This window comes from Brienomyrus brachyistius, chromosome 19 (genome assembly GCF_023856365.1).
Source record: "Brienomyrus brachyistius isolate T26 chromosome 19, BBRACH_0.4, whole genome shotgun sequence".
In the NCBI taxonomy this organism is placed as follows: Eukaryota; Metazoa; Chordata; class Actinopteri; order Osteoglossiformes; family Mormyridae; genus Brienomyrus; species Brienomyrus brachyistius.
In genome coordinates, this window is record NC_064551.1 from 5,695,095 (window position 1) to 5,721,171 (window position 26,077).

Consider the following 26,077-nt stretch of genomic DNA (forward strand, 5'->3'; position numbering starts at 1 on the left):
TACTAAAATGCTAACTTCATACCAGAAAAGATAATATGAAGAGATCAGGTGTCAAGAAAGATATAATCTGAAATTATTTCAAGATGCATTAAAACGTGTTCGGCTGCTGAACTGGTTAATAATTTGAATATGTTAGTATGTACTGGCACAATGGTAGGTATAGTAAGGGTCTGAGGCAACTTATAAAGAGAGACATATTGCAGTACAGTGAAATGTGTGTTCCGTTGAATATTGGGAAGCCAATGCATTGTAGTGTAGTAGGTTTAAAGAATTTCATTGCTGTTAATGATCTGTCTGATAGTGATTCCTAGGAGACAGGAGAGGCATTGACCAACTGTATATACAAATTGTTTTAAAACAAAGTGAAGATGAATTGAAGCTATGTGCACACGAGATTTATTCGATGGGGGGAGTCCTTTTATCTTATAAGTGCTATCAGAAGTAGGTCACCTAGTCAAAAGTTCACCCAATGCTGTGGCGTCGTCCTACTAGCAAGACAGAAAGTGCGACAATCTCATAAATAATGAAAAGTTTTGAGGAACGCAAGTTTCTCAGTGCTGTAAATATAGAAGGAAGAGGGATGGTGGTGATTCTTTTGTGCTGTGTGAAAATAGTGAAATATACCATTAGATATAAAGTTTAATTCCAACAATACTGAAATATTTGGAGCAGACAAAATAACGGAAACACCGACTTCAAAGGGACTTTAACCTTGAAGTGACTAAGTAACAATTAGCGAAAGCTGTAAAGGTGAGTCAAATCAGGCTGGATGCCGCTTATCGATGTGTGTCAGCTGTAAAAGAGGCGTGGTGAGCTGAACTTTGATTTGTGAGCATTAAAAACTACCTGGGGCAGTTGACAGAGATCAGAAGATGAATCTGAAGGTAGTGCCTGAAATGCAGGCGCACCGCTCTCTAAAACTGTAGTAGAACAGTAGTTGCACGTCGAAGTTCACCAACAGGGATAGACACGCAGTGGGTAGCTGCTAGACACCATAATCGTATTGCCTTAGAAATGACAGTCACAGCACTGAATCAGCACCTTTGGGACCCAGTATTAGCTATAGAAAGAAGTAATATGGTCAATGAGTATGAATCTATTCTTAGATGTTTCCATTGTTGTATCCCCATTTGTCTACCTAGTATTAGAAAATAAGCAAAAGACGCTCTTATTTGCTAGTTTAATTTCTTATCCATAACAGCCACCGCATCTATGGTTTTCCTGCAGGCTCTGCCTGTGGATACTTTGCTTCCTGATGTCCTGTTGTATAGATGGTCTTCACAGCTCCGTCTGGGTATTCCCTCCTCCTGAACTGAGCTGTGTGGATCTCCCGCTGACCGCTAGTGAACTCTATTGTCTTGTCACCATTCCTGGAGAGGCAGGACACCATTAGGCAGCAAAAGCAGCAGTCTGACCACAGTTCCTGTTGTGACTTTTTGGTCTTTACCTTGCAACCGTCACTACAGTGCCATCTGGAAAGACACTCTTCTCTCGACCGTCAGGGAAGATATGCTTGACTGTCTGGTCAGGGAAAATAATCTCTCTTACACCACTGGGGTGATGTTTCTCTGAAAGAAAAGCATGCAAATAAATTTTAATGATGGAGAAATCCTTCTGAAATCCATACCTTGCTAAAGTATGTTGAGAATTTGTCCGAGATCCAAACTGGAAACCAAATCGCAGCTGCTGCTTCAGGCTCAGCGAGTTTCTAGATATACAACTATGAGAGAGACAAATGAAGGACTAACACTGTAAATCATACCTATCTGTTTGCTCGGGAACTGAAGGACCTCGAGGCCACTTGGATAAGTAGTGTGCGTTGTCGGTGTACTGGAATAGTAGTAAACCTATTGTGGGAAAAACAATGGCATTATTTTTTTAAACGCACCTATCATTATCAACATAATTCACACTTGTTATGTTCATAATGAGAAACCATTGGCAATTATGCAGACCTAGGTGTGGACTACTTACCACCTTTTCATCTGCTAGGATATGCTTGACATCTCCATTGAAGTAGGTGACAGTGCTGGACTTTCTGTCTGCAGATATCTCCTTCTTAGCTCCGTCTCGGAATGCAATTACTCGGCGCCCACTAGAATAGAGCCACTCCGTCTATAGACGGACGCAAAGAAAGCAGAAGTCTCATGCAGAGCTCAAAGCAGGTGTTGTCATCAAACAGGACAGACAGGAGATCCTAAGCCTACCTTTCCATCTCGGTGGCGAGTTTCCTCAAGCACTCTGTCATGCTTGCTTACTGAATGTATAAACTCATGTCCAGGCACTCTCCTCAGCTAAAATGACAGCATAAACAAACTGCAAATCTGTTTTCATGTTTTATGAAGATAGTATCGTCAAGGTATAGGTTGAGAATACGGGTAGCATGCTGCACGGTGATTCAGGAACCAGATTTGGTACCAAAATTGTCTTAGGTTCACCAATACGGGGGTGTAAGTGTATAAAGTCCTTTCAGTAAAAGTGCAGGAATACATTAAAATAAAGTAAAAATGTGAGCATAATTTTACATGAAAACATCTTGCTAAACAGGATCAAACTTGATTTTTGGCAAAACGTCAGTTCTGGTTTAATTGACTTTTTTTGTAAGAAATATACTGTTCTTTGTTAGTTTGTTTTTTTAAATAAATCCAAATATGTATTTTGTTGACAAAAGTGAGGAAAACAACATAACTTTAAAACAATACATCAGGCTTTCATACCTGGGACTATATGAATATTAAGCTGTTTCATTCAGTGTAATATTGATGCCTGTCTAATCCAGACACAGGCAGGCCTTTTACCTGAGGGCGCTGAGACCCTGAGGATGCCATATTGCTGGCTGACGCTGCCAGCTGCTCATTGGATGTCTCATTAAGCTGGGGGTACGCCCCTATTTTTGTCTGGTGTTCTTCGTCCTGTGCCCCCAAGAATAAGGAAATAAACTCACTACTAATGGACATCTATATATAATACAGGACGTTACTCAAATCTTATTACATGTCAGTGTTACGGCAAGGGTAAAATACCCCGTTGGTGTTGCTATTGAGCATGTTGCAGCTGTCTGACTTTGGAGTATGCTCGGCGCATTCTGAAATCAAAGTCGTCTTTCCTGTGTTGAGTAAAGCAAAGAATCGTGCCAGAAATCTGCATGGAAGAGACCTGTCTGTTCTCTAGAACCTGAGACACCCACTAGGTATATTTAAATCAAATCGCTCTGGTTTCTTGTTTTTCTTTCGCCATGCTTCTGTAGCTCGTCCGATCGGCTCTGTTATACTTGTAGATGCTTTTAGATTGTTGCGTATGTTTCCATACAAATGACAGTAATAATACTTAAAGTAGCTCAACAATCTGTAACATGCATTGACATTTTGACTCTTTTTATAATTGTAAAAAATAAATAAAATCTATGACGACACTTCACCTGTGAACGGGAATGACTGGTCCTTACTCCTGTCTGTAAGAAGGTGACCATTTGACTGCAGAGAGGAAACAGTACCCAACATTAAAACGACAATATATCCATACCTGCTTGCCCTATGCCGGATTGCAGTGGGTCCGGAGCAACACATGGCAGGGGCCAACTGGACGGGGTGCCAACCAATCACAGGGCACGGACACCACTCACAGCCGCACCTACAGACAATCTGGTAACTCCAATTAACCTCAGCGTGCTTTTAGACTGGGGGCGGGGGCAGAATACCCAAAGGAAACCCCACGACGAGATACATGCAAACTCCACACAAGTGGAGTCACAGCGGAGACTCGAACCCAGGTCCCAGAGGTAACAGTACTAACCATAGGATCATTGTATCTCCCCATGTACGATACAATATTTAGTGAGTTACCTATTATGTACATATTAACATTATTTAAACCGTCTAGCTTTCATGAAAATGGTAAGTGATGGCTGGGTTATCCCTGTTTTACCTCAGGACAGTTTTACGGTTTTTATGCTTCCCCCCCCAATAATTATGGTCATTAGAGGAACTGAAAGCTTCCTGAGAACAGCTGTGTATTACAGCTTCTGTGCCGAGACCTCCAGTCAGGCCGGGGAACACATCCTGGTACTTTTAAGACAGGGAGCTGTAGATAAGCAGGCTTGAAAACCAAAACAGCTGAAAATAGCTTCGTGTTAGATGCACGGGCTTATATCTATTTGATGATGTTCCTGCTGCAGTTTTAATGAGTACCTCAGCAAGCCAGCATAGTATTCCTCTTTGACATAATACGAGCTCACAGTGATCATAAAATATACATCAAGCAGACAATGACTATGCAAAATCAGACTTCAACACTCATTGTCTGCAAGAAGACAAATGGGGATATTCTTTAGAGTGACATTAATAAACAATAGCTGATCAGGTCGAACTGTTCTGACTTCTTTGCCAATACCGCTATGAATAATTACTATGTGCTTACAGCACAATTCACAACAGATTTTACACATCATTACCTCAGGATTCAGTACTAACAAAACTGAGTTCAGTCTATCAGGATAAAGGCAAATCTTTTTGTTTTATACTGAAATGATTATGCGGTTATTATGTGATAAAAGAACATATACAGTTTGAGACCTTTAAAACTGTAACACATTACAGAGCTCAAGATCATTTTAATGTATGTTCACTGAAGGCCCCAAAATGGTAATCTGTAAAACATAGCAGAGAATGCAATGTGTCCTTGTTACAAATGAATATTACATGTAATCTCATATTGATTTCCATTTTGGTACTGATGACATTCCTCTATACATGTTACTGAATGAAACTGCAGGACGGCTGTTCTGAGGAACTGTATAAATCTTACTAAACACTGGATGTCAAAGCAATATTCTTCAGCTAAACTTCAGATTCAGTTTGCAATGTTGATGCATGGATTTATGCATTGCTCTGCGAAAATGCAGTCCGGGGTCCGTTCATGCAAATCAAATTTGTGAACCAGTCTTAAACTTTGAGCTACGTATATTTCAGAAAGTATGCAGTGCATATATATTTGTGTCCTTTACACATACCAACAAGTGGATTCATGCTGTATTAGCTCCAAGCAGCATTATTGTAATTCGTTACATACAGAATCCAGCTGCTGGACCTGGAAGCAGAAATGTGGATCATATTACCCCAGTCCTGGCCTCTTACTATTGGCTTACAGTATCTCTTCTTTTATAATCAATTTAAAATGTTTCAAATTACTGTTATGGTCAGGCACGTATTAGATTCAGAATATACCATTAGAGGTGTTGCTTCTAAGTATTAATGAATGTTACCCGAGATTTATCAACAAGCCACTCCCAGCGTCCCAAGTACCATATTTGCAATGGACATGTGCTGCACGTTTAGGTTCTGTAACAGTTTCCCCCTAAAAAGGATAAATTCCCTCCTAGTATATTAAAAAACCTATAACCCTTAAAAGTAGCTCTGTACAGTTTCTTCGTTTTGTAGCACTACTTTATTTCAGTTACATTTTCTTTATTTTGTATTTTATTTTATGGTGTTTTATCGTTTTTATTGGTTTCATTCATCATTTTGATCATTATGTTTTAAAACTGTTACATAGTTTTATTTAGATTTTCAGAGTTTATTCCATTTTGTTTTTGTTCACATTGTTTAAATATTCAATACAAAAATTGGTTAACAACTTGTATTATATGGCAGCCATCAGCAGGAGTGTCACTCACATCTGTGGTGGCATGTGCTGCCCTCTGGTGGACCGGAGACTTGTGGGACGTCAGTACGGCACTTCTAGTGCTGGCCGATACAGGGGATCTGTCAACAGTACCTTGGGGGGATTCCTTCATGGGCTCCTTAAGGCCTCTTTCCTGCGCAGCAGCAAAAGTCACCCTAACTAACATGTAGAGTGACTACAGAATGCAAGCAGACCTATGCATTTAATACATGCTGTCCTTGGTGATATCAGGGTATTCAGAGTAATCAGTACAGAGAATACGCTACACCTATTCACCTCTCCTGGATCTTCATTAATATATTTAACCAATTATGGTGTTTAATATGAGTTAATATATTACATATTAATATTGGCTTGTTCATAAGAAGGACTGATGACTGTCATAGTCACATAATACAGTCAGTTATGTAAAAAATTCGAACATAGAAGAAAGTAGTAGAACGCTTTTAAGAAGCCTTAAACAGAATCAGTATCTCACCTAACTAGCTTAGGTAGAGCTGTCTCAACACAGCTTTGACCCAGTCAATCTAATATTTGTACTGAGAACATTTAGCAAAAAACATAGAACATGTTCATACAAGTATGAGCATATTTTCTGGAACAGTTAAACCTATTCTTTAGGACAAATCGTTTTTGTGTTTATCACCTAGAATTTTCTAAAATTAATGACATGGTGCAGCTAGACGTCACTAGTAACAATCTGTTAAATACAATAGTACATGTTTAGCTTAAAAGTGGTCCTATAATCAATGTTATTCTAATAAAACAGTTCAAGATATTATTGACAATACGCTGGCATTTAAACTGAAAAGAGTGCCAACTTGTATCATTCTCACCACAGTCTCTGCACTTAGCTCATGAGAACCGTCATGAGGCCTCCGAGTCTCAAGGCGGCGATGTTCCAGAATTCCGTGCTTGCCCTTGAGTTTTGTGTTCTCCCTGAGGAGGGACTCTACTTGTTTCAGCAGGTGCCCATGAGCTAAGGACCAGTGGCTCTCCCTCTGCTTCAGTTGTTCTTTTAGGGCCTGCATTTCACGTTTTAGCTCCTGGAAACACAGTTCGGTAGCCTGACATAATGTACCCCATGCAAACTTGTGAATGGAAGTGTTTAGTTGGGACATTAGCCTCTAACAAGGGTATAGATTTAGGTATGGATGGTAGGGACATGTCCCTACCAATACTGTGGGTGTACTGCGTGTGTGTAGGGGGCAGGTAGCTTGGGGCTGATTTGGGCCCTACTAATGTTGAAACCAGACCTACCCTTTGGCCTCCAAAGTTGTGTCTGATTCCTTTTTAAATTACAATGTAAACAAAGCAGTTCATGAACAGCGAGAAAAAAACCATGTATATATTATCACAGGTCAAATGGTGGTCCAGCCCCAGCCCCCCCCCCCCATATGAAAATCAATTCAATCGTAAAATCTGTACCTGCAGTTCATTGTCTATGGAGGAAGCTGGTATTTGATTATGCAAAGCATCTTCAGAAGTTGTTCTCTGCTGTTCACAGTGGAGGTCCTCTGTTCTTTCACACTCAATTCTGGACAAAAAAATCAGGATTGCATTTAATCAGTGCTGAATTATTTTCAGATGCCTGACAATAATTCCACTAGTTTCTCTGTTGTCACAGACTATATAATAAGTGTTTAAATCCAGTTTAAGAAGAAAAAGCTACTGTTCGACTGGTACATGTTTTGGCTAATAAAATCATCCGATAATAATATCGTTAAATATTTATGACAACAAAAACGTCTCTCTTACTGGGGAGAATGCTGAGCATTGTTAAGTGTTTTAAGCAGAAAGTGTGGGTTTCATTTATAATGTGTAGATCATGACAATCTCAGCATCGCTAAAAAACAGTTAAACTACTGGTGTCTGTTCAATTTTTACCACATACAGTTATCTGATGTTACATTACCAGATATTAAAATGTTTAGCTCAATATTACTATACTGTATCTGTCGGCCCTAGTCACAGCGCTGCGAATTAAATAAGCGATTTTGCAAAATCACATGCTGTATGATTTTAGAAATGGTGGAGTTGATTCATAATTAATAGAAATAGCATCACCACAGTTTCATCCACTGTTTACCTGAAGAGAAAAAGAGCTTCCTCTTGTTCTGCTTTCATCTTGTCCAGCTTTAACGCATGATCCTTACCATTGTGCACTGGCACTGCATACAGAGTCCCTGCCACGGACTCAGGCCACTGGATGCTGAGCTGCTCTGCATCACTGCTGTCACTGAGGACACTGGTTGCAGAGCCAGGGATCTCAGCCCTGGAGGTGGCCCCCTCAACTTGCTCACTCAGAGCGTCACTGGCATAGTCGTCATCATCGCTGTCACTACCCCGGCGGTTCACGTATCCTTGCCTGGAAGGAGCTTGGAGATGCTCATTCTCATTACCGCTGGCCCCATTTGATGCACCTGTGGACACAGAGTTTCGGGCCCCCACTGTGGTCCAGTTTAACTCTTTTCTAAAACTTCTCTTACCGCTGATTTCGTAAACTGACTGATTGCCTGTAGAAAGGGGCATTCCATTCACGACTCTAACGATGTGGCCATTCATGTTTTTAAACATGCATTCAGCTTCTGTTGAAGTGCTCTGAGGAATTTCCCGATAAGTGTCCTTGTCTCGGACAAAAAGATATCTTCGCCCTGTTTGTAGTGTACTGCATTTGATACACTGCGGCTCTGGTAATACAGACACTTGCGTTCGATCTCCTTGTATCTGGTCCCTATCACTAGGGCATCTCTGCTTCCAGAAGTTCCCATCTTTAAAAGATCTGGTGGATGTCTGGCCTCTGGGTCTTATATAGGCTGAAGCTGAGCCCCGAGTCTTATTTAGAGCATTATTCCCATTGGAAATGTCAGAACTGCCATTAGAAACAGCATTGTCTATTACTGGCTTGTCTCTTTTCCAGACCTGTAGGGAGGTGGGAGTAGTGAAGCACCTCTGGTGATCGGTGAAGCACCTCTGGTGATCGGTGAAGCAGCTACGATGATCGGCGAGGCTCCCTTTACGGGAACGCAGGCTAATGGAGGTTCTCCTCTGGGTCTTCACTGAACAGCCCTTACCCATATTTAAGCGTAATCTCCCCTTCCCTTGTTTTAGGATGGATTGTTTCTCCATTATGGTGTCCTTAACGTCCTTCAGAAATGACACAAACCGTACTAGTATTACTAGTAATCATAATCTGTATAGAAGATGTCATCATTCATGCCAGGTTTTGGGCAGAAAAAAAAATCAGCTGCAATATCCTTCAGCAGTAAAAACCACCCATCCTTCCTTATTATTATTATTATTATTATTATTATTAATGTCAGGCAAAGGCCAAGATATAAATGTGAAAGGAATTTCCTGACGATGTGGAGTATTATCCAGTTTTGCAGTGGAGTATTGTATGAGTTTGAGCGTAAATGTAATTTTTGTAGGCTTTCACGTAGGGCATGTGGGGTGACATCTGTGCAGGAAAGAACAATGGGGACAATGAGCACTGTATCCATGTTCCAGAGGCGATAGATGTCATGTACCAGATCTGTATATTTGAATATTTTATCTGTTTGTGTCTTTTGTAGGCTGCTTGTGTCTGGTAAGGCGATGTCTGTAATATATGTGGTTTTGTTATGTTTTAGATTTGTTACGTAGATTGTATTTGTTTGCAGTGCTGCGTGGTTGATGTGAAAGTGTAATGTTGTTCTCCAGTGTCCCATCAGTGTCTGCAGAATTGTACGAGTCTGGGATGTATCCTGTATGTGTAATGTCTGTATTAGCCATGTGTGTAGGACAAACATCTTTCCTGTAATCAATGCATGCAGCATGTAGATGTCTGTGCTTTTTGTGTGTCTGCCTGACTGAGCGCCACAGAATTAATCAGAAGTTTTACTATCAATATCATTATTATGATTATTATTGTTGTGATTATCATTCATTTTACCTGCGTCTGCTTCTCTGGGAGGTCTCCATCTACCTTGAGATGGTTTTCTAAGCTCCTTTCAAAGGCTTTCTCTGCCATTCGAATTCCAGGTCCAGTGGATCTAACATATAGATGCACATCAGCCTTCAGATATTTAATGTTTCTGGTTCACGAGAAGCTTTACTGAGTATTACATTGTACTACAAATGTTACTATATCCTCAGTTGCCTTTATTCAATGCAGGTATGAAACATTCGACAGGAAGAATTTGGTTTACTTTGAGCTTACTTGTGTACTAACAGTATGTCAATAGGATCACACCTGGTTCGGCAATATTTTGGTTATTTTTAAGTCCAATAATTTACTGTATTTATGGTGTCAAGTGAATCTTTGTACCTCTCCTCGGGACTGGTGGAATACTTTCTCTGTACCCCAAAGGACTGAGCAGAAAAGCAACTCTCCTTTTGGGTCACATCCTCTTCGACATGGGTCAGGTTTCTGGGTTGCGTATTCTCTGCAAAATTTACAGAGAAAAGAAATTAATCATTTTACTGGGTTTGCATGCTTTTCAAACCGTAATTGATAATTTGGTAACATTTTACTTAAAGCTGTCACCTGCAGTATAATGCATCATAGATACCTTCATAATGCATTATAATGGCCGGTATAAGAATTAAGGGATGCTTTGTACTACATTATAAAGGTATGTGTAATGCATTATACATTAGAACTTCATAAATCATTCATAATGCATAATATAGCTATGTTTATAATGTTTTATGAATGCATTATAATGTGTTATGAATGTGTTCTTAGATTCTTATAGACATGGCATTCACAGAAATCTTATTCACCACATATAAAAATTCAAGGATTTTGTTATGGTTCAGGTTGTTGCCTAAAGTATACAATTAAACACACAAACAAAAGAAAAAAAAATACAAAAAAAACACAAGACATAGAACAGAAAATGAAATAAAGGTAGAAATAGACATTAAAACATACTTTTAAAAAACGAACATGTAGATGCATAAATGAAGGTGAAACAGCTAGATGTGGGGTTGCTTTGGTGTGTGCTAGTGACCGTATAAGGTCAATGAAAGTGTAAAGTTCATACAGTGGATTACAGCATCCCTTGATATTTAGTAAGTGCCAAGGTGTTTCTCATAGATTCCTGTTTAGGAGCACAATGGCCTGGGGCAAGAAGCTCTTCAGATGGTGAGTCATTCTTGTGTTCAAGGGTCACGAGAAGGAAGAAGCTGGAGGAGGAGGTGATGTGGAAGCGAGGAGTGCTGGGCTTCAAGCAGGGAGAGCCGACGGCTGGTGATCTTCTCAGCATGTCGCCCAATTCACCGTGATCTCCGCTCGGCGTGCGACGATGCCGAGCCGAATCAGACAGAGACGTGACAGCTGATCATCATTCACTTGAGATGTCACTGCACCAAATGCATTCCGAGCACGGGGGATGAGAATTACCAAAAAAAAAAAAAAGTTAAACTGCTAGATTCACCATTGCCCCAAACAACAAACTTTTTTAACCTCCGACAGCACAAAAGGACAGTGGGATACTCAGAGAGAAGAAAACGTCCTAGCGAGTTACTTCTTGTTTGAGGCTGTCTGGCTGCAATTAAAGGATCTGACTTATTGTGATGATGCACAAATTAATCAGAAATGTGAACTATGGACACATGTTTGTACAAGTCTATGAATTCTGTGATACTTTTATTCACTTAAGGTGTTTTTAAATGCTAATAACCTTAATAAGTTCTAAGCCGTCTAAGCATCTTCCTAAAATGATTTTTTATCAACTGAAATGAGATTTTATTTTGCGCATCAAGCAATGAACGATGGTCACCGAATTAATGTTGTTTTTTTTGATATACTGTATATCGCTTATAACAGAAATGAAGAGGAGCAAACCTCCCGCTTAACCTTTCACTTCAGTTAGCGAATTAAGATCTTCTTAAAACTAGTCTGGCACATCTGGAAATTGCCACATGCCGGTGTCTGTGTTTAGTAAACTTATCCTTGTCATTCCATATTTGGGGGGGGGGGGGGGGTGTCACCATTGCCCAGTGACTAAAAACACTCACTTCGTCTGGGAATTTCCCTAACACCGACCGCGACAGGGGGTGACCGGAATAGGTCTGTTTTCCGAGGAGATAAGGAAATAGACGCTGCGATGATGCGAGTGAGGTGAGGCGAGGCAGGTCTTTCCACTTGTCAAAGTCACGGAGTCAGATGCTCATCGCCAGCTTGTTCTGACATGTCTCGACATCACAGACATGGGAGGTGCCCTGGAAACAAGTCCTGACAGCTTTGCAAGAGTGAAGCGGGGAGCCATTTATTCCTGGCGGACAGAACCTGAGCAGCACTAGGGGTGAGCGAGAGATCGCTTCTTCACAGCTGCACAGGAGAATTCCATCACTGACCATTTTTAAAAGCAGCTTTTGAGTTCTGTCCTTTACTTCCTGTTTTTCTTGGCGCATGCTGAACGTCACTTTTCTCTTCTTTTTTTTTTTTAAAGAATTCTGCTGTTCAGCTGGAGGATGGAGGAGGATAACTTTACTGAATACAACTGCATCACTAAGAACAACCCGCTCTACCTTGGATATTCCGTCGTGCTGATTGTGGGATTAATACTGGCGCTGCCACTGAACATCAGCGTGCTCTACATGTTCATCTTCAAGCTCAGGTTCTGGAAAGGCAAAAGCAACATGGTCTTCCTCTTCAACCTCATGCTGGCGGATTTTGTGCTTCTTATATGCTTACCTGTGAAAATCTACCACTTCCAGCAAGGGGAACGCTGCAGTAAGAATGAGACGGAGTGCAAAGTGATGCTTTTCATGCTCTTCCTGAACCGAGCGGCCAGCATCGCCTTCCTGACAGTGATCTGCATCGACCGCTACATCAGCGTAGTCCATCCCAGGAAAAGGAACATCCTTCAGGTGCTGAAACAGTCACCGAAGATTTCCTTCCTCATCTGGGTTTTCCTCTTGCCGCTCACGGTGCCGACCATGCTGAAGACGTTCGAGTGTGGCGTCATGCACAGCCCGGTTAAGGACAAGACTGACGTGATCAGGGAGATCATCTTCTTCACCCAGATCTTCATCCCATTCTTCATTCTGGTGTTCTGCACAACCCGTATCGTCAAAAGGCTTCAGAGGAAGAGTGTGGGGGACAGCGGCAAACTTCGGCGGGCCGTCTTTGCGGTGACCTCCGTGGTGGTGGTCTTCTCCATCTGCTTCCTGCCCCGTGCCGTATCTCGCATAGCCGTGCTCATCGTATGGCACCAGGATCACTCCAGCACCCAGGAAATCATGGCTCAAGTCTACGACGGCATCATGTGCTTTTCTCACATCGACTGTTTGCTAGATCCACTTATTTACTGCTTTTGCAGCTCAAAATTTAAAAACACTTACCTCTCAACTATCTTTCCCTATTTTCAGAAGAAAGTTAAAGATTCAGAGGAAAGCTAAATCGATCTCCAGACAAAAACTGACACATAGGACAAAATGGAGATCAAAGCTCCACAATTCCATAATCACATGGAAAACACTAAAAAACACGCGGCAAGTGTAAACATGGTAAATATGTGTATTTAAAATGTTTCATGTATGTTTTAAGCATTTATGTATTATCAGATGTAAGACATTGTAATGTGATATTAAGGTTTAAACACTTGACATTAATATGTATTAATATGATAAGTAACTCATGAATGGAATACTGATATAGCGATTCGTCATGTACAGGTATGTGACGATTTCTGCAGGTGAATGAGTTTCGAAGCAAAGATCTCTACCTCTCAAATAAGGAAAGAGATTTTCCTGATTCAACTGTGATTCATTGTCTTTCATATTTAGTCACCTTTTTCCAGTTACCTATGACCTTGTTTACCAATTTTTAACTAATGTAAAGCTTTAACTGACTTTGTTGTGAAGAGACATATTGGTATCTGTCTATTGTTGATAAAGAGAAAGTGTTAATAGGTCTCTGATGATTAATAAAACTTTTTTACAAGCTGAAATTCGCATGTCATGCAATCTGGGAGGCTTTTCTACCTGACGTCAGATGTGTTGGGACAAGACTACACCCTGCTGCTGCGGGAAGGAGGGTGATTGAACCCAAGGGGCAGGAAAGGGACTCCCTGGAATTCAGTTCATGAGCCCTGGGGGCAGTTTTGTCCATGGTGTAGAATTGTGTGGAGTAGTACCTGACCTTCTGAGCTCCGAGTCCTAGGTTACCAGGCAGAGGGAGTTAGCCTTGAAGCACAAACCTGCATTTCTGCACTGAGAAATAAACTTGCATGTCTCCGTCAGTCTTTCTGTGTTCATTTTTTTTCCTGTTTTTAATTTCAAGAAGCACCTTGGCAGGGGTAGCAAATTACAGAAGCCTTTTGGGAAGCATCTTCTGCGTTTTGACCTTTGATGAGCGCACTGCAGCACGTCTAACAGGCTTGCCCAGTAAATTACACCACGCTGCTGAAGATTCACACACTTTCCAACAGAGACCACACCCCACACATTAAGATCACCAGAGCAAACTAGGTGTGTACATGTTTTCCCCGAAGAATATGCTCATCATTTTTTGGTTTGCACTCAACATACTCTGAATGCTACTGATACATAGTTCAGGTCCAGAAAGTAAAAATCCAGACTAAGATTTCGTTTCAACCATCCAGCTGAGTACTCTGTGACTGTGACTCTTTGGTCTCAACTGGTCGGGTGAAACAAAATCTTGGTCTGGATTGTTACTCTCTGGACTTTCAACTTCAGGTTTTAATCATTGCTACAGTGCCATGCTAAATTCATAGGCGGCCATGGGCCCCCCAATAATCTAGACTGGCCACTACAGCCCCTAGTTGGGACATGTATATCATGTTGTTTTGATCTCTTCCCCTGGACATTCATGAGAAACAGTCATTTAACAGCCTTTTTGCAACAAAAAAAAAAAAAAAAAAAAAAAAAAAAGGGAATAAAAATAACCGTCAGAGGGGGCCATGGTTTGGAGACCTCAAATCACACCAGTGTTGAACCCAAAGTTCCACCCTTCAATTCTATAGTAACGTGTGTGTGTTTCTGCAGGTATGTCATACAATATTCACGTTCAAATAGACAAATTCAGGCAAAGCTGGAGTGTTGGCAATGTTAGGTGACGGCGAGGTGACATGATGAAGACCTGGACTGAAGAGAGTCAGAAGCCTGCTCTGCTCCTGCTGCACTCTCTGGCGCTGCTCCACATGCGGCTGCATGGATTGCTCCGGCCGCATGGACTGCCCCAGATACCCCGAACTCTGAGGAATGGTGATACAGTTTGTACACCAGCTACATTGCTGAAAACCATTGATTTCAATTACATCTACGCTGGGAAAACAAGCAAGGGTGTGTAGTGTGTGTGTTGGGGCTGATTTGGTCCCTACCAATGTTGAAATCAAACCTACACCCTTGAAAACAAGTACTGTTTTTCGCGAGTGACATTTATGGCCTCTTTTCCAGCAAATAAAAAAATAAACAGAACTACAATGCACTTTCGTATGTGTAGTGATCACGAACATGGTTTCACAGGTCTGAGGAATCACAATTAAGAGGATGACAAAGTGGGTCATGCATGATTTACAGACATGGCAAAGGGATCTCCACTGACCTGAGGACATTCAGAGTGCTGAAGGCTTTGGACAAAGGGACTCGAAGGGTCTCTAGTCCCCTTAGGGAAGTTGGTATTATCTCCCCATGTGTCTCGTGATGAGAGGTCAGTTTGCATAGCACTACCACAGAGGCTGCAAGTGGCGATGGAAGCTTCTGTGATTGGACAGTCACTGGGAACGGTCTGCTGAGAGAAAACAATGCAGTTAATTTGACATAAATGTTAATATGACTCACATGTTGCAAATGAGAGTCGGTGTGATTTTATCCTTCAGTGTTCCGGCAGCGTTGAGTCATTTGGCGCTCATTAGAATGAAAGCAACATTTACAGTACAGGCAACATGACAGCATCCTTAGTCTTTAAAATCAAAAGCAGAAAAAACACTGCAATGGAAAAGTCTTAATTTCTCTGGAACTCAACGTGAAATAAACTGGCACACTGGAAACTGCAATTAGTGTGGATTAGTGCAAATCCTTACAAAAAGGTTTCATGGTAATATCATGTTAGCAAAGGTGTAATGGGTTGTATTTGATGTTTTCCTATTTTGTGCATGGTGCATTTAAGGTATGTTATACATATGGATTATGTTTCTAGTATTTGAATAGTATTTTATTTTATGCTGTCCTACTGTATTCTGTTACATCCCATGGTATTTATTTCTAACCTGTATTGGAAGTATATGCTGTTCAGTACTGAAGGTAATGCCAAGAAGCACATACGATATAGTTTCCATACAAAAGAGTAGCTATTATTAACACTGGACGACGATCATTTCAGTTGTACTGGATCTGGTGAATCTGAGAATTTCAGCCAAGCAACTCGCAGAACTTACAATGCTTTTACCATTGTGGTTGTAAATTATTGACAACATTATTTAAGCCAAGGGGTGGAAAAGTGGTACTACTATGCTATTACTTTGATGAAAACACCATAGTACGTTTTGTAAGGAAATGCACTATGCAATTAATTACCGGAAAACGAGCGCCATATCTTTACGAATGATTTAAAGCAACACTAGTTGTGAACGAATGCGGTTTAAAATGTGTTAAGTGTATTGTTATAATTAACCTTGAAAAGATAAATTATAAGTGTAAAAAATAAAGTTGTCCTAATAAATCCTTACCGTGGCCTTTTCCATAACAAAATACGATCATCTGTGTCACATATGCGTCGTTATTAGTTACAGTCACCCTAAACAACGCGCAGCGTCAAGCGCTGGGCTAAAATAAGGGATTACTTACAGTGCTGTTATAATTAAAGATACCCCGTTTAAAAGTAAAATACCTCAATAACTAACCCCAAAATGTGCGTTATTTTAACATTTATTTGATAATTTTAAGCAATACTCCGAAACATCGCCAACCGCAAGAGAATTGGACTGTCAGAAAGCAAAACTCGATTAAAAATCAATGGCCGAGCTAAATTCCAAATTTGTATGTAATTTTTTTCTGAAAAAATACAATAGTGATTTAAAAACATGTATGTTATATTGAGGTACGGACGGTTAAACACGCTTCACTATACTTTCATCGAAAGCTTATGCAGACAGACAAATTAAAACTGAAATATATTAAATTACGTATCGTTGTTTCTTTTACAGGGCTGACCTATGTTCCTTGTCTTGTTAGGACAAAGATTGACTGACAAGCACTAATCGGACTGTTTGTCCACACAGACCGATAAGGGTAAAAGCTGACGGGGTCTGGCGCGCGCCGCTTGTACCTGTCGCGCCATGGCCGCATGCAAAGCATCCATCCTCCTCTGCTCACTTTTGTGCGCAGGTAAGATTTGTTCATTTAACGTTTTCCATTTAATTTTCAGTTCCCTTTTATTCTCCTAACTGCCACAACCTGTTCGAACATGCCCATAAAAATACATGATTCCTGTATTTTAATTAAAATTTTTATTTCTTTGTCATGGGGTAGTGATATATCGGTATTGTAAATAGACTTGCTTGCGGCACGGGCAGAAACATAACTCTGGCCACAATATGTATTTCCTGTTGAGTTACTGGCCTCGGGTTCAAGGGTTAATGACCCATAGTGAAAAATTAGTACAAACAGGTCTCAGCAGTTCCCGAAAATGTTGCACAAATATTGCTTTGCTTTGAATAAGTCAGTTAAATAACAGATAATACGTGTGGATTTCTGCACGGTTGTGTCTTTCGTGGACAATCTGTAGGTTTTGTACTTAATCAGGAGAATGAAATCTTAGGAAGTCATTCCTTTCTTTGCGATAATATTTGAAGTTGTGCCATTTTCCTAAGCCGACTGCCGCCGATGATAGTTGCTGGTTTCGCAACCTCCTGTGTCTGTGTGCCTCTCTAGGCACTGCCAGTTTTTTAGATGAATACATAAAAATGGAGGGCGGTAAGATTTACTCTGATATGAAAAAGGAGTACCACGCAGAGACAGCCTTTGAATGTGCACTAAAGTGCAATGAAGAACACGATTTTACTTGCAGGTATGTAAATTTGACAATGATTTCAAAGGGCAAAATTGTGACTAAAGTGAGGAAAATAAGATGCTCATACCTATCAGTTAACTGGAATAAGGCAGAATAGTTTAACTGCAAATTTTAGCTAGAGGACAAGAATCCAATAAATGACCAGACCAACGTCACATGATATTTGTAACTGTAATGCCAGGATGTCCGGCTGAAATGTATGATTGACTTACTTAACAATGCGGGAATGGACTGGAAATGATAACCGGAACGCTGCCTTCTGAGGTAACTTTGCTGGCATTTCTGTCCTTTTCAGGTCCTTTTTGTACATTGAGATGGTTGAAAAATGTACAACGGTATCAACAAACTCAAAGATGGAAACGGTACAGCATGACTTTATTACAGTGATGTACGAAAAGAAAGGTAAGGGAGCAAGGGATTGTGGGAGACTGCCAGGGGTGTCCTACAATGTCTACGATGGAAATGAAAGATTCTGCATATAATGGTGAGAATGGTGCGGACCAGTCTGTGATTGTTACATCCTGGGACAGTGTGCCAGCCCTGCTGTTGGTGCGTATTGGAAGGTTTGGGCAACCAGCAAATCCTGTCATTATGCACTTTAAGGAAAAAAAAAAGTTTATGGACATTCAAATAAGGGAGGGAACAGGGGAGCAGTGGAACCACCCCCCCAACAAAAAGGCATCCATCAAATGATGTTTGACACCTAAAGTTACTATGCTAAACTGCTGTCACACCCAAAAATGGTAACTAAATTAATAGGAATAAAGGAACTTCACCTCTGTTATTAACTTTTGTGTGTTCTGATGCCGTGACTTTTATATATTAAATATTTTGGTAACACTGTCCTTGAATGGGCACAAATAATGCAGTATTATGCTATTACGTTTGTATTAATTAACCACAAAATAAATCTTAGTTTCACACTGACCTCATGCTAATTCATCAATAACGAATCGTGATGCATTTTTTATCTCAAGCACTTACTATATTTGTTACTATATCTGTTAATTCTGTAAACGTTTGTGAAATACTGGAGGAACAAGTCATGAATAACACAAATGAAATACTGGTCTCATGCTTGTTCCTCATTAATGAATCATGGTGCACCTTTCATTCCAGGCAGTTACTATATTTGTCGCTAAAGCTGTAAACGTTTGTGATCTATTGAAGTCATGAATAACACAAGTGAAATACTGATGTCATGTTTGTTCATCATTTATGAATTGTGACACATCTTTTATCTAATGTAGCAGCTGTATTTGTTAATAATCTGTATTTCAAATCATTATTATTGTGACTACGTATTTGTGCTCCATCAAGTAAAGTGTTCCCTATACAGTATATTATTTTTTTCTCTCATTTGACATATTCCCTGACACTGACAGAAAGTAGTCTGTGTGATAAGAGCCCAACAATTTTTTGGTAAAAATTGGTAAATATTTGACTTGGTGAGGTGAATTTGCATTTCTGTGCTGTAAACACGGATGTAAAGCTCATTCTGTAAATGAACAGTTTTGATAGCAAAACTACTGTGAAAGAAAACGGAAACTAATTCTCGGGCTGGCGTGTCACTTTTTCTGGCCTAAAAGCTATGAATTGTCATTATTTTTGGATGTGAAGAGCATGCATTCATAAAGGCACATTCACGGAATATCAGTGTATTAAAACCGCAATGAGAAATCACAATTGATTTTGGACACTGAAATGCCACTGACTGAACGTTTTTTGTTTATTGCACTATTCTCTCCAAACTCTCACCCCAATATTGTATGAGGATCCCGAGATGGTGGCTGTTTCCGAGATGCTGGCTCCCTCAAGTATGGCACCAACATTAAATGCATCTCAGAAACAGCCAATTTTACACCATATTCAAAGTCGCTTAGATCAGCTTTTTTGGCCATTCGAGTGCTTAGTGAACGTTAACTGAACCTCTTGACTCTTGTTGCGGTCACATAACTTTTTGCAGGAACGGGCTGTTCGCATTAACGAGCAGGCGTGCTTAATGAACTGGCCATTGAGTGTATGTTACAGTGTGAGTGTATGTTACAGTGTGAGTGTATGTATGTGAGTGTATGTGAGCCTGTGCTCACATGCTGATGAAGCACTCAATGATGATTAAACATCTCTTGAAGTCTGTGCAGCTCACCAGACGGTCGAACGTCTCTTTTCAGAGTATTTGGCCGAGTGCAAAAATGGCGTCGGATCAGATTACAGAGGGTCGATTTCCAAAACGAAGTCTGGCAAGACCTGCCAGAGATGGAATTTGAATTACCCACATAAAACAGGGTACATCTGTGTTTCTTTTCCATAAATATATGATATACTTTTTAAATAGCTTTTGTCAATAATAATAGTAGTGATAGTACTGTTTGCATTTAGCATAATGAGCAGAGCGGATAAAAGAGCAGTACAAGATTGGACACCAAACGTAACTATATTCTTTTCTGCAGCATTTCACCATTAACACACCCAGACTCCAACCTGGAGTACAACTTCTGCAGAAACCCCGATGGAGACAGTAATGGTCCTTGGTGCTACACGACGGACCCAGACACGCGATGGGAGCACTGCAACATCAGGGACTGCAGTGGTAGGGTCACCGCACAGCGTCACACAGGGAACAGCAGCATGAATCTCGGGAAATCTCAGACTTGACGTAAAACGTGCAGCGTGTCTTTACAAACAGTGAGCTGCGCAGTGCGGCTTACTGACTTCGACTGTTGTGTCCAGTTAGCGTTGTTGTGACTGGCCCGGAGGAATGCATGCACTGCAGCGGAGATGATTATCAAGGGAGAACCTCGACGACTGAGAACGGCTATACCTGCCAACGCTGGGATTCCCAGATGCCTCACTCTCACGGATACTTCCCTGACCTGTAGGTGGATCGGCCGGGGAATCTGCCTCACCACTTAGCGAGGGATCAGTTCCAGGAATCCAAAGCCTAAATACACCTAAATACAAGCATGAAATATTTGTTTTTTTTTAAAATAAATTTTAAAATGCTCATTGAAATAGTGACAAGGATGCATTCACACAAAAAGGATCAAATTAAAAGCTGAATGTGCAGTGGATGTTAACCCCTTGGTGTAACTTCCAGCATCCCAGAAAAGCACCTGGAGGAGAATTACTGCAGGAACCCAGACGGCGAAACCCAACCCTGGTGTTTCACCACCAGCTCCTCCAAGCGCTGGGACTACTGCAGCATCCCTCGCTGTGGTTAGCTTTACTCAAAGATGGGGGGGGGTAGATTAGCGTGTGGTGTGATTATGGAGATCAAAGTGAAAATGTATTGATCTGGTTGCATATAGAAGGTATTGGAAGCATGTGGAGCTTAATGAATCTTTAGGATTTTTGTAGTAGCAGATGTGACCTGGGTAGACTCACTTTCTGGTCCCCGCCCTCCAGCCAATGCCCCGCCCACCGTAGTAGAGGAGCGCATGTGTGTCACGGGGGACGGACGTGAGTACAGGGGCACTGTTTCTGTGACGAAGTCTGGGAGGACGTGCCAGATGTGGGACAGCCAGGTGCCACATAAGCATTCCTTAACTCCAGAGTACTACCCCTGCAAGTAAGGCACACCACACTCCTCTAATCCATTTTAGTGCCTTTATTATTGTAATTTTAACATTGTTAGGGTGACCGGTTTAACATTATACAGGTATAAAATTATGGCATTGATAATTTCAAGCGAGTAAACAGATTTTGCATGGATTAAAGAATCTGTTAGGCAGCTAAATTGTAAGGATACTGTTGTCCAATGCATGTACACATAGAAGAGGGAGACATTTCCTACAGCAGCCAGGACTTAAAAAGAGTTAATTATGAACATAAATGCAGTGACAGTAAGCAATTCTTTAAAATGTAAATATCAGACACGCTGATTTAATTAGCCCTTGCAGACTGAGTCATACCGTTGTTTTCCGGTTCTGGTTGGTCAAGTGCAGTTTGTTGGCAGCACACTGGTTAACTGCTCATGGTAGGTTATTGCCATAACCAAAGAGCAGATGCTGTTATTTGTACTGTTTATGACAGCATCAGAAGTCAACATTTCCTTTTTTAGGGGCCTGACACTGAACTACTGCAGAAACCCTAACAACGAGAGAATGCCGTGGTGCTACACCACAGACCCGAATACCCGGTGGGAGCACTGCAAGGTCCCCAGCTGCGGAGATGAGCCCAGTCCAAGTAAGGCCCACTTTTAGGCCATGTATTACAAAAATGAGCGATCTCTGTTTAGAACAGTGGTCACCAACCGGTCAATTGGCAAGATAGTTCTAGTCAATCAAGACAACCCCTCCCCCATATACATAATATGAAATCTAATATACTCAAATACAATTTTCTTTATAAAAGCAACTCTTGTTCTTAAACATTTTTGGAAATCTCTGTTTCACATTATTGCCTGAACGTTATCCTTAATCAATAATGTTTCTCTGGCATTTACTAACATTTTTAACTGCTAGTGGCACTAGTTTAAAGAAGACTTATGGAAAATCTAGCTTGCCCATGTCCAACAATGACTCTGACCTTGGGAACTGGACGTCATATCCTCAGATGTACATACCGATGCGCTCTCAAGCGACACCTCCTGTCATTTTTTTTTGCCTCACATCCAGCCCACGTGCCGGTCCTGCAGCCAGTCAAACCCAGCGTCCATCCAGTGACGGACTGCTACAAGGACAATGGGATGTCTTATCGTGGCAGCACATCGGAGACAATTGGCGGAAGGCAGTGCCAGGTTTGGAGTTCCACTTCCCCTCACTTTCACAAGAAGACGCCGGGGAATTACCCAAAAGCGTAAGCCTCGCTTCGGAGAGAGACGGGGGCTGAACACAGCGCCGGGTTAGATTAAACCAAAAAGCATTTCCTATTCCTCCACAGAGACTTGACGAGTAACTTCTGCCGGAATCCCGATGGTGACATCGCCCCCTGGTGCTACACCACCGACCCCTCTGTGAGGTGGGAATACTGCAGGGTGGAGCGGTGTCCAGAGCAGCCGGTGGGGGGGACAGCTCTGAGGCCACGACAACCAAACCCAGAGGCGGGTGAAGGTGGGTACGTCGGTAGGTTTCTCAGTAGGTATCTTAGGTGGCATGTCAGTGGGTTCATCAGTGATTTACCCAACCTACACACTGGGTCACTGTCCAGTTTACCTGGGTCGTCACAGACACGAGAAGAACCTCCAGTTACTAGTGTGGGTAACTGTCCACCACAGTAGGTTTGGAGAGGTGCGGCAGAAACCACTAAGTGAAATATACTATCCATGCAAAACTGAAAGCAGGGTTGTAAGGGGGGTGGGGAGTCAAGGGGATTCCAAGGGCCCCTGAGTGACAGGGGCCCAAAAAGGTTGGAACATAATTGCATTGGTTTGGGTTGGGGGCCCAAAATGTCTATTAGTGCTCCAGGTTGAAAGCGCCACACAATTACAGTTAGACAAATCTAAGAAAATGCAAAATCTCGGTATTGGCTGCCTTTTTGCTAAAACAATAATATGTATAGTACAGCTCTGGAAAATAGTAAGGCACCACAACACAATTTTTTGTTTCAATAGTTTCTCAATTTATGGGTCTTCAGTCCTGCTTCTAGAGTCTGATATGAACTGTCCTAGTAGTGCACTTCACACCTGCACTTAATGTTTCCCATTGCTGTTGAAGGTCACTTGATGTCATCATACGATTCATGAGAAACTGTCGGATAAGTTGACGGCCATCTCTGACATTAGAAAGTCGCTTCTACCCTCTACCTGGCTGGTTTCTGGTCGTTCCCAGTGAGCCCTTAATCTGCCCCTGACTATATTAAAATTAGTTTCCTCAATATCTTTGTGAAATAGGAGCAGCGTAAGTGGCTGATGGGGGAATATTTCTGAATCATGTCTCAGGAGCGGTTAGTCGCTGGATGCAAGGGCGTAACTTTGGTTGGACAGGGGGTTGAATTTCCACCGATATAAGGGGAGACATGATTATTGGGGGGGGGGGGGGGGGGTTGTATTAGCCGGTTTTGATACATCCCCACCATCCCCCTTGCAATTTTATGCCCAGGGGTGGATGGATAAGTGTGAAATAATTACATTACTATAAACAAAATAATCGTCACTAAGTTTTTAAAAACATAAAAGCTTTCAAAATTACCGAGGCCTCAGCTAGAAGCACACAATGCATCGCCGGTGACTGTGACTCTCAGCCTTAGACTGCAAGGACGGCAACGGACACAGTTACAGGGGCCCCATGTCTGTCACCTCCTCGGGAGTGACGTGCCAAGCCTGGAGTTCCGTCACTCCGCACCAGCACGCCGCTTTCACCCCAGAGACACATCCAGACAAAGGCCTAGAGTCCAATGTAAGTCCTGCAGCTGTGTTACTCGAAATATCCAGTTAGTAGTTTTATGAGAACAATATGCAAGACGTGTATCGTGCACATTAAAGACGAAGACTTCAGGATTTCAAGGACTAAACACCACTACAGATAACTGAAACACCACATCTGTGGTCTGCAGAGTAGGTCTGTCAGGGGAAAGACATCATTTCTTGACTCGCTTTGGCAGTTTAACATCACGATGCGATAAGAAAAGCAATGTCCCCGCTTTCGTAATCAGCAATGCAGAAACCCGGACAACGACAGTAAAGGACCCTGGTGCTACACGATGGACCCAAACAAGAAGTGGGATTACTGCGACATTCCAGACTGTGGTAAGGAAGCCTCGCTCAAAGGAAGAGTCACAGGCACCTAATTATCATATGCTGTATCAGTGTAGTTATTCTGGGTAGGAGTGTCTGCTGTACAGTGCAATGTAATCATGTGATCCACAATAGGATTCATAGCAATAACACCTGTATCATACCAGGGTCACAGTGATCGGGAGCCCAGCCCTGGATTTGTGCTGCTGAGGGACAAAGTGCCTGGAGGGGAAGCCTGTCCATCAGAGAGCAGTCACACACCCACACACACACACACACACACACACACACACACACACAAATACAGGTATTATAATATCTTTGTGGGGACTCTCCATTCAAACTCTAATCCCAACATGATGACCTTAACCCCTTCCCAGCCCTAACCTTCACCATAAGTAAACTAAGAAAATACGAGACTTTTGGCATTTGCTTTTTTGATTGCATTCACGGATCTTTGTGGGGACCTGAAAAATGGTCCCCGCAATGTCAAAAAACAGACCATGGAAACTGGAGTCACATTGGTCATTAGTGGAACGTGACGTCACCCCCCCTCCAAGTGTCAATTTGTCTTTTCTAGATTTAAATCTGCGTCACATGAATAGCATGATGCAGACTGTGCTCATAAACCCAGCATGATTCAGCACAAACATTGTGTTCCATACACAAATGTACTGTTCTGGTTTTTAATAAACTTCGGGAAATTATGTGTCAGTTTTTACCTTGGAGCAGAAACTATTAATCATCTATTTAATTGCCACTTTCTTCCTGTGATACAAATAAGTTTGTTCTAAAAGAAAAGAGGGAACACCTTAATCGGTCTTTTTATGTCAATTTGTGTTTTTCATTTCAGTGCAATACTATATCTATCGATCCATATGCATATACAGCTCTGGAAAACATTACTTCTCAATTTATAGGTATCCGCCTGTGTAAAACATACATACAACATACAACTATTTTGTTTCCAAACTGCAGCCTGGCTCTTCCCTGTTTCTCATTAATGAAGGGCTTCTTCCTTGCTTTATGGGACTTCAGTCCTGCTTCTAGGAGCCTGATATGAACCATCCTAGCAGTGCACTTCACACCTGCACTTAATGTTTCCCATTCATTTTGAAGGTACTTGCTGTCACCCTCTGTGTTACTCTGTGTTACAAGGCACTGCAGGATAAGTTGACCGTTGTCTCTGCCATTAGAAAGTCGCTTCTGCCCTTTACTATGGTATTTGATCATTCCCAGTGTCTCCTGCTTCACCCTGTTGTTGTGTACTGCTGTCTTACAAACTTTGAGCCTGGAAGCAGCCTGCCATGCAGTGCAGCCTTCTGCCAGCAGAACCAGGATTCAACCAGGATTTAAAAATGCATTTTTTTTTTGTAATATGGAGTGGTCTCTTGATTTTTTTTACAGAGCTGTGTATACAGTACATATGCCAAAGCTTCTGTTAGGATAAGATATTTTCATTGGAAAAAGCTGCTTGTTAGTGCCAGGCAGGTAAGACATTACAGTCACATGACTTCATGTACATGGGCAGGTTTATATAACAGGTTTCTACCAAACCCAGGAAAGGCACAGAGCAGGGTAACACCCTGGACAGGGTGCCAGTCACACACACACCCACAAGCACTACAGGAAAACCAATTCATCAGCTCAAACGCTTACAACAAAAAAAAAAGAAAATCTTGTTCATCTGCCAGTAAGAT

The 26,077-nt window shown here is 41.5% G+C and overlaps 3 protein-coding genes across 7 annotated transcripts; 2 read left to right on the top strand and 1 right to left on the bottom strand.

The window, feature by feature from the left end:
- si:ch211-140l13.3 (uncharacterized) lies at window positions 1-16,904 on the bottom strand. Of its 4 annotated transcripts, none has more exons than XM_048985650.1 (17): window positions 16,846-16,904; window positions 15,239-15,421; window positions 14,774-14,888; window positions 9,989-10,106; window positions 9,614-9,713; window positions 7,769-8,826; window positions 7,108-7,216; window positions 6,516-6,725; window positions 5,672-5,812; window positions 3,419-3,473; window positions 3,024-3,106; window positions 2,799-2,912; window positions 2,208-2,294; window positions 1,975-2,115; window positions 1,763-1,847; window positions 1,448-1,568; window positions 1-1,370 (listed from the first exon to the last, which is right to left on the bottom strand). In XM_048985650.1, the coding sequence occupies exons 2-17, from the start codon at window positions 15,353-15,355 to the stop codon at window positions 1,211-1,213; spliced, it is 2,814 nt and encodes a 937-aa protein (XP_048841607.1). In that variant the 5' UTR covers window positions 15,356-15,421; window positions 16,846-16,904; the 3' UTR covers window positions 1-1,210. The 4 variants fall into 4 exon arrangements, with proteins under 4 accessions (XP_048841607.1, XP_048841605.1, XP_048841604.1 ...); XM_048985648.1 differs by lacking the exon at window positions 16,846-16,904 and adding an exon at window positions 16,362-16,831; XM_048985647.1 differs by lacking the exon at window positions 16,846-16,904 and adding an exon at window positions 16,362-16,831 and having other exon boundaries at window positions 15,239-15,424.
- On the top strand, window positions 11,927-13,622 carry gpr31 (G protein-coupled receptor 31). Its single transcript, XM_048985664.1, has one exon. The coding sequence runs from the start codon at window positions 12,142-12,144 to the stop codon at window positions 13,069-13,071; it is 930 nt and encodes a 309-aa protein (XP_048841621.1). The 5' UTR covers window positions 11,927-12,141; the 3' UTR covers window positions 13,072-13,622.
- Window positions 16,869-25,084, top strand: LOC125714746 (plasminogen-like). Of its 2 annotated transcripts, none has more exons than XM_048985658.1 (14): window positions 16,869-17,019; window positions 17,566-17,701; window positions 18,000-18,106; window positions 19,876-19,990; window positions 20,155-20,294; window positions 20,435-20,579; window positions 20,802-20,920; window positions 21,110-21,272; window positions 21,765-21,889; window positions 22,321-22,501; window positions 22,586-22,767; window positions 23,885-24,039; window positions 24,296-24,389; window positions 24,545-25,084. In XM_048985658.1, exons 1-14 carry the CDS (start codon window positions 16,971-16,973, stop codon window positions 24,553-24,555), a joined length of 1,722 nt encoding a protein of 573 aa, XP_048841615.1. In that variant the 5' UTR covers window positions 16,869-16,970; the 3' UTR covers window positions 24,556-25,084. The 2 variants fall into 2 exon arrangements, with proteins under 2 accessions (XP_048841615.1, XP_048841616.1); XM_048985659.1 differs by having other exon boundaries at window positions 22,586-22,755.
- Window positions 25,085-26,077: the final 993 nt, after the last annotated feature.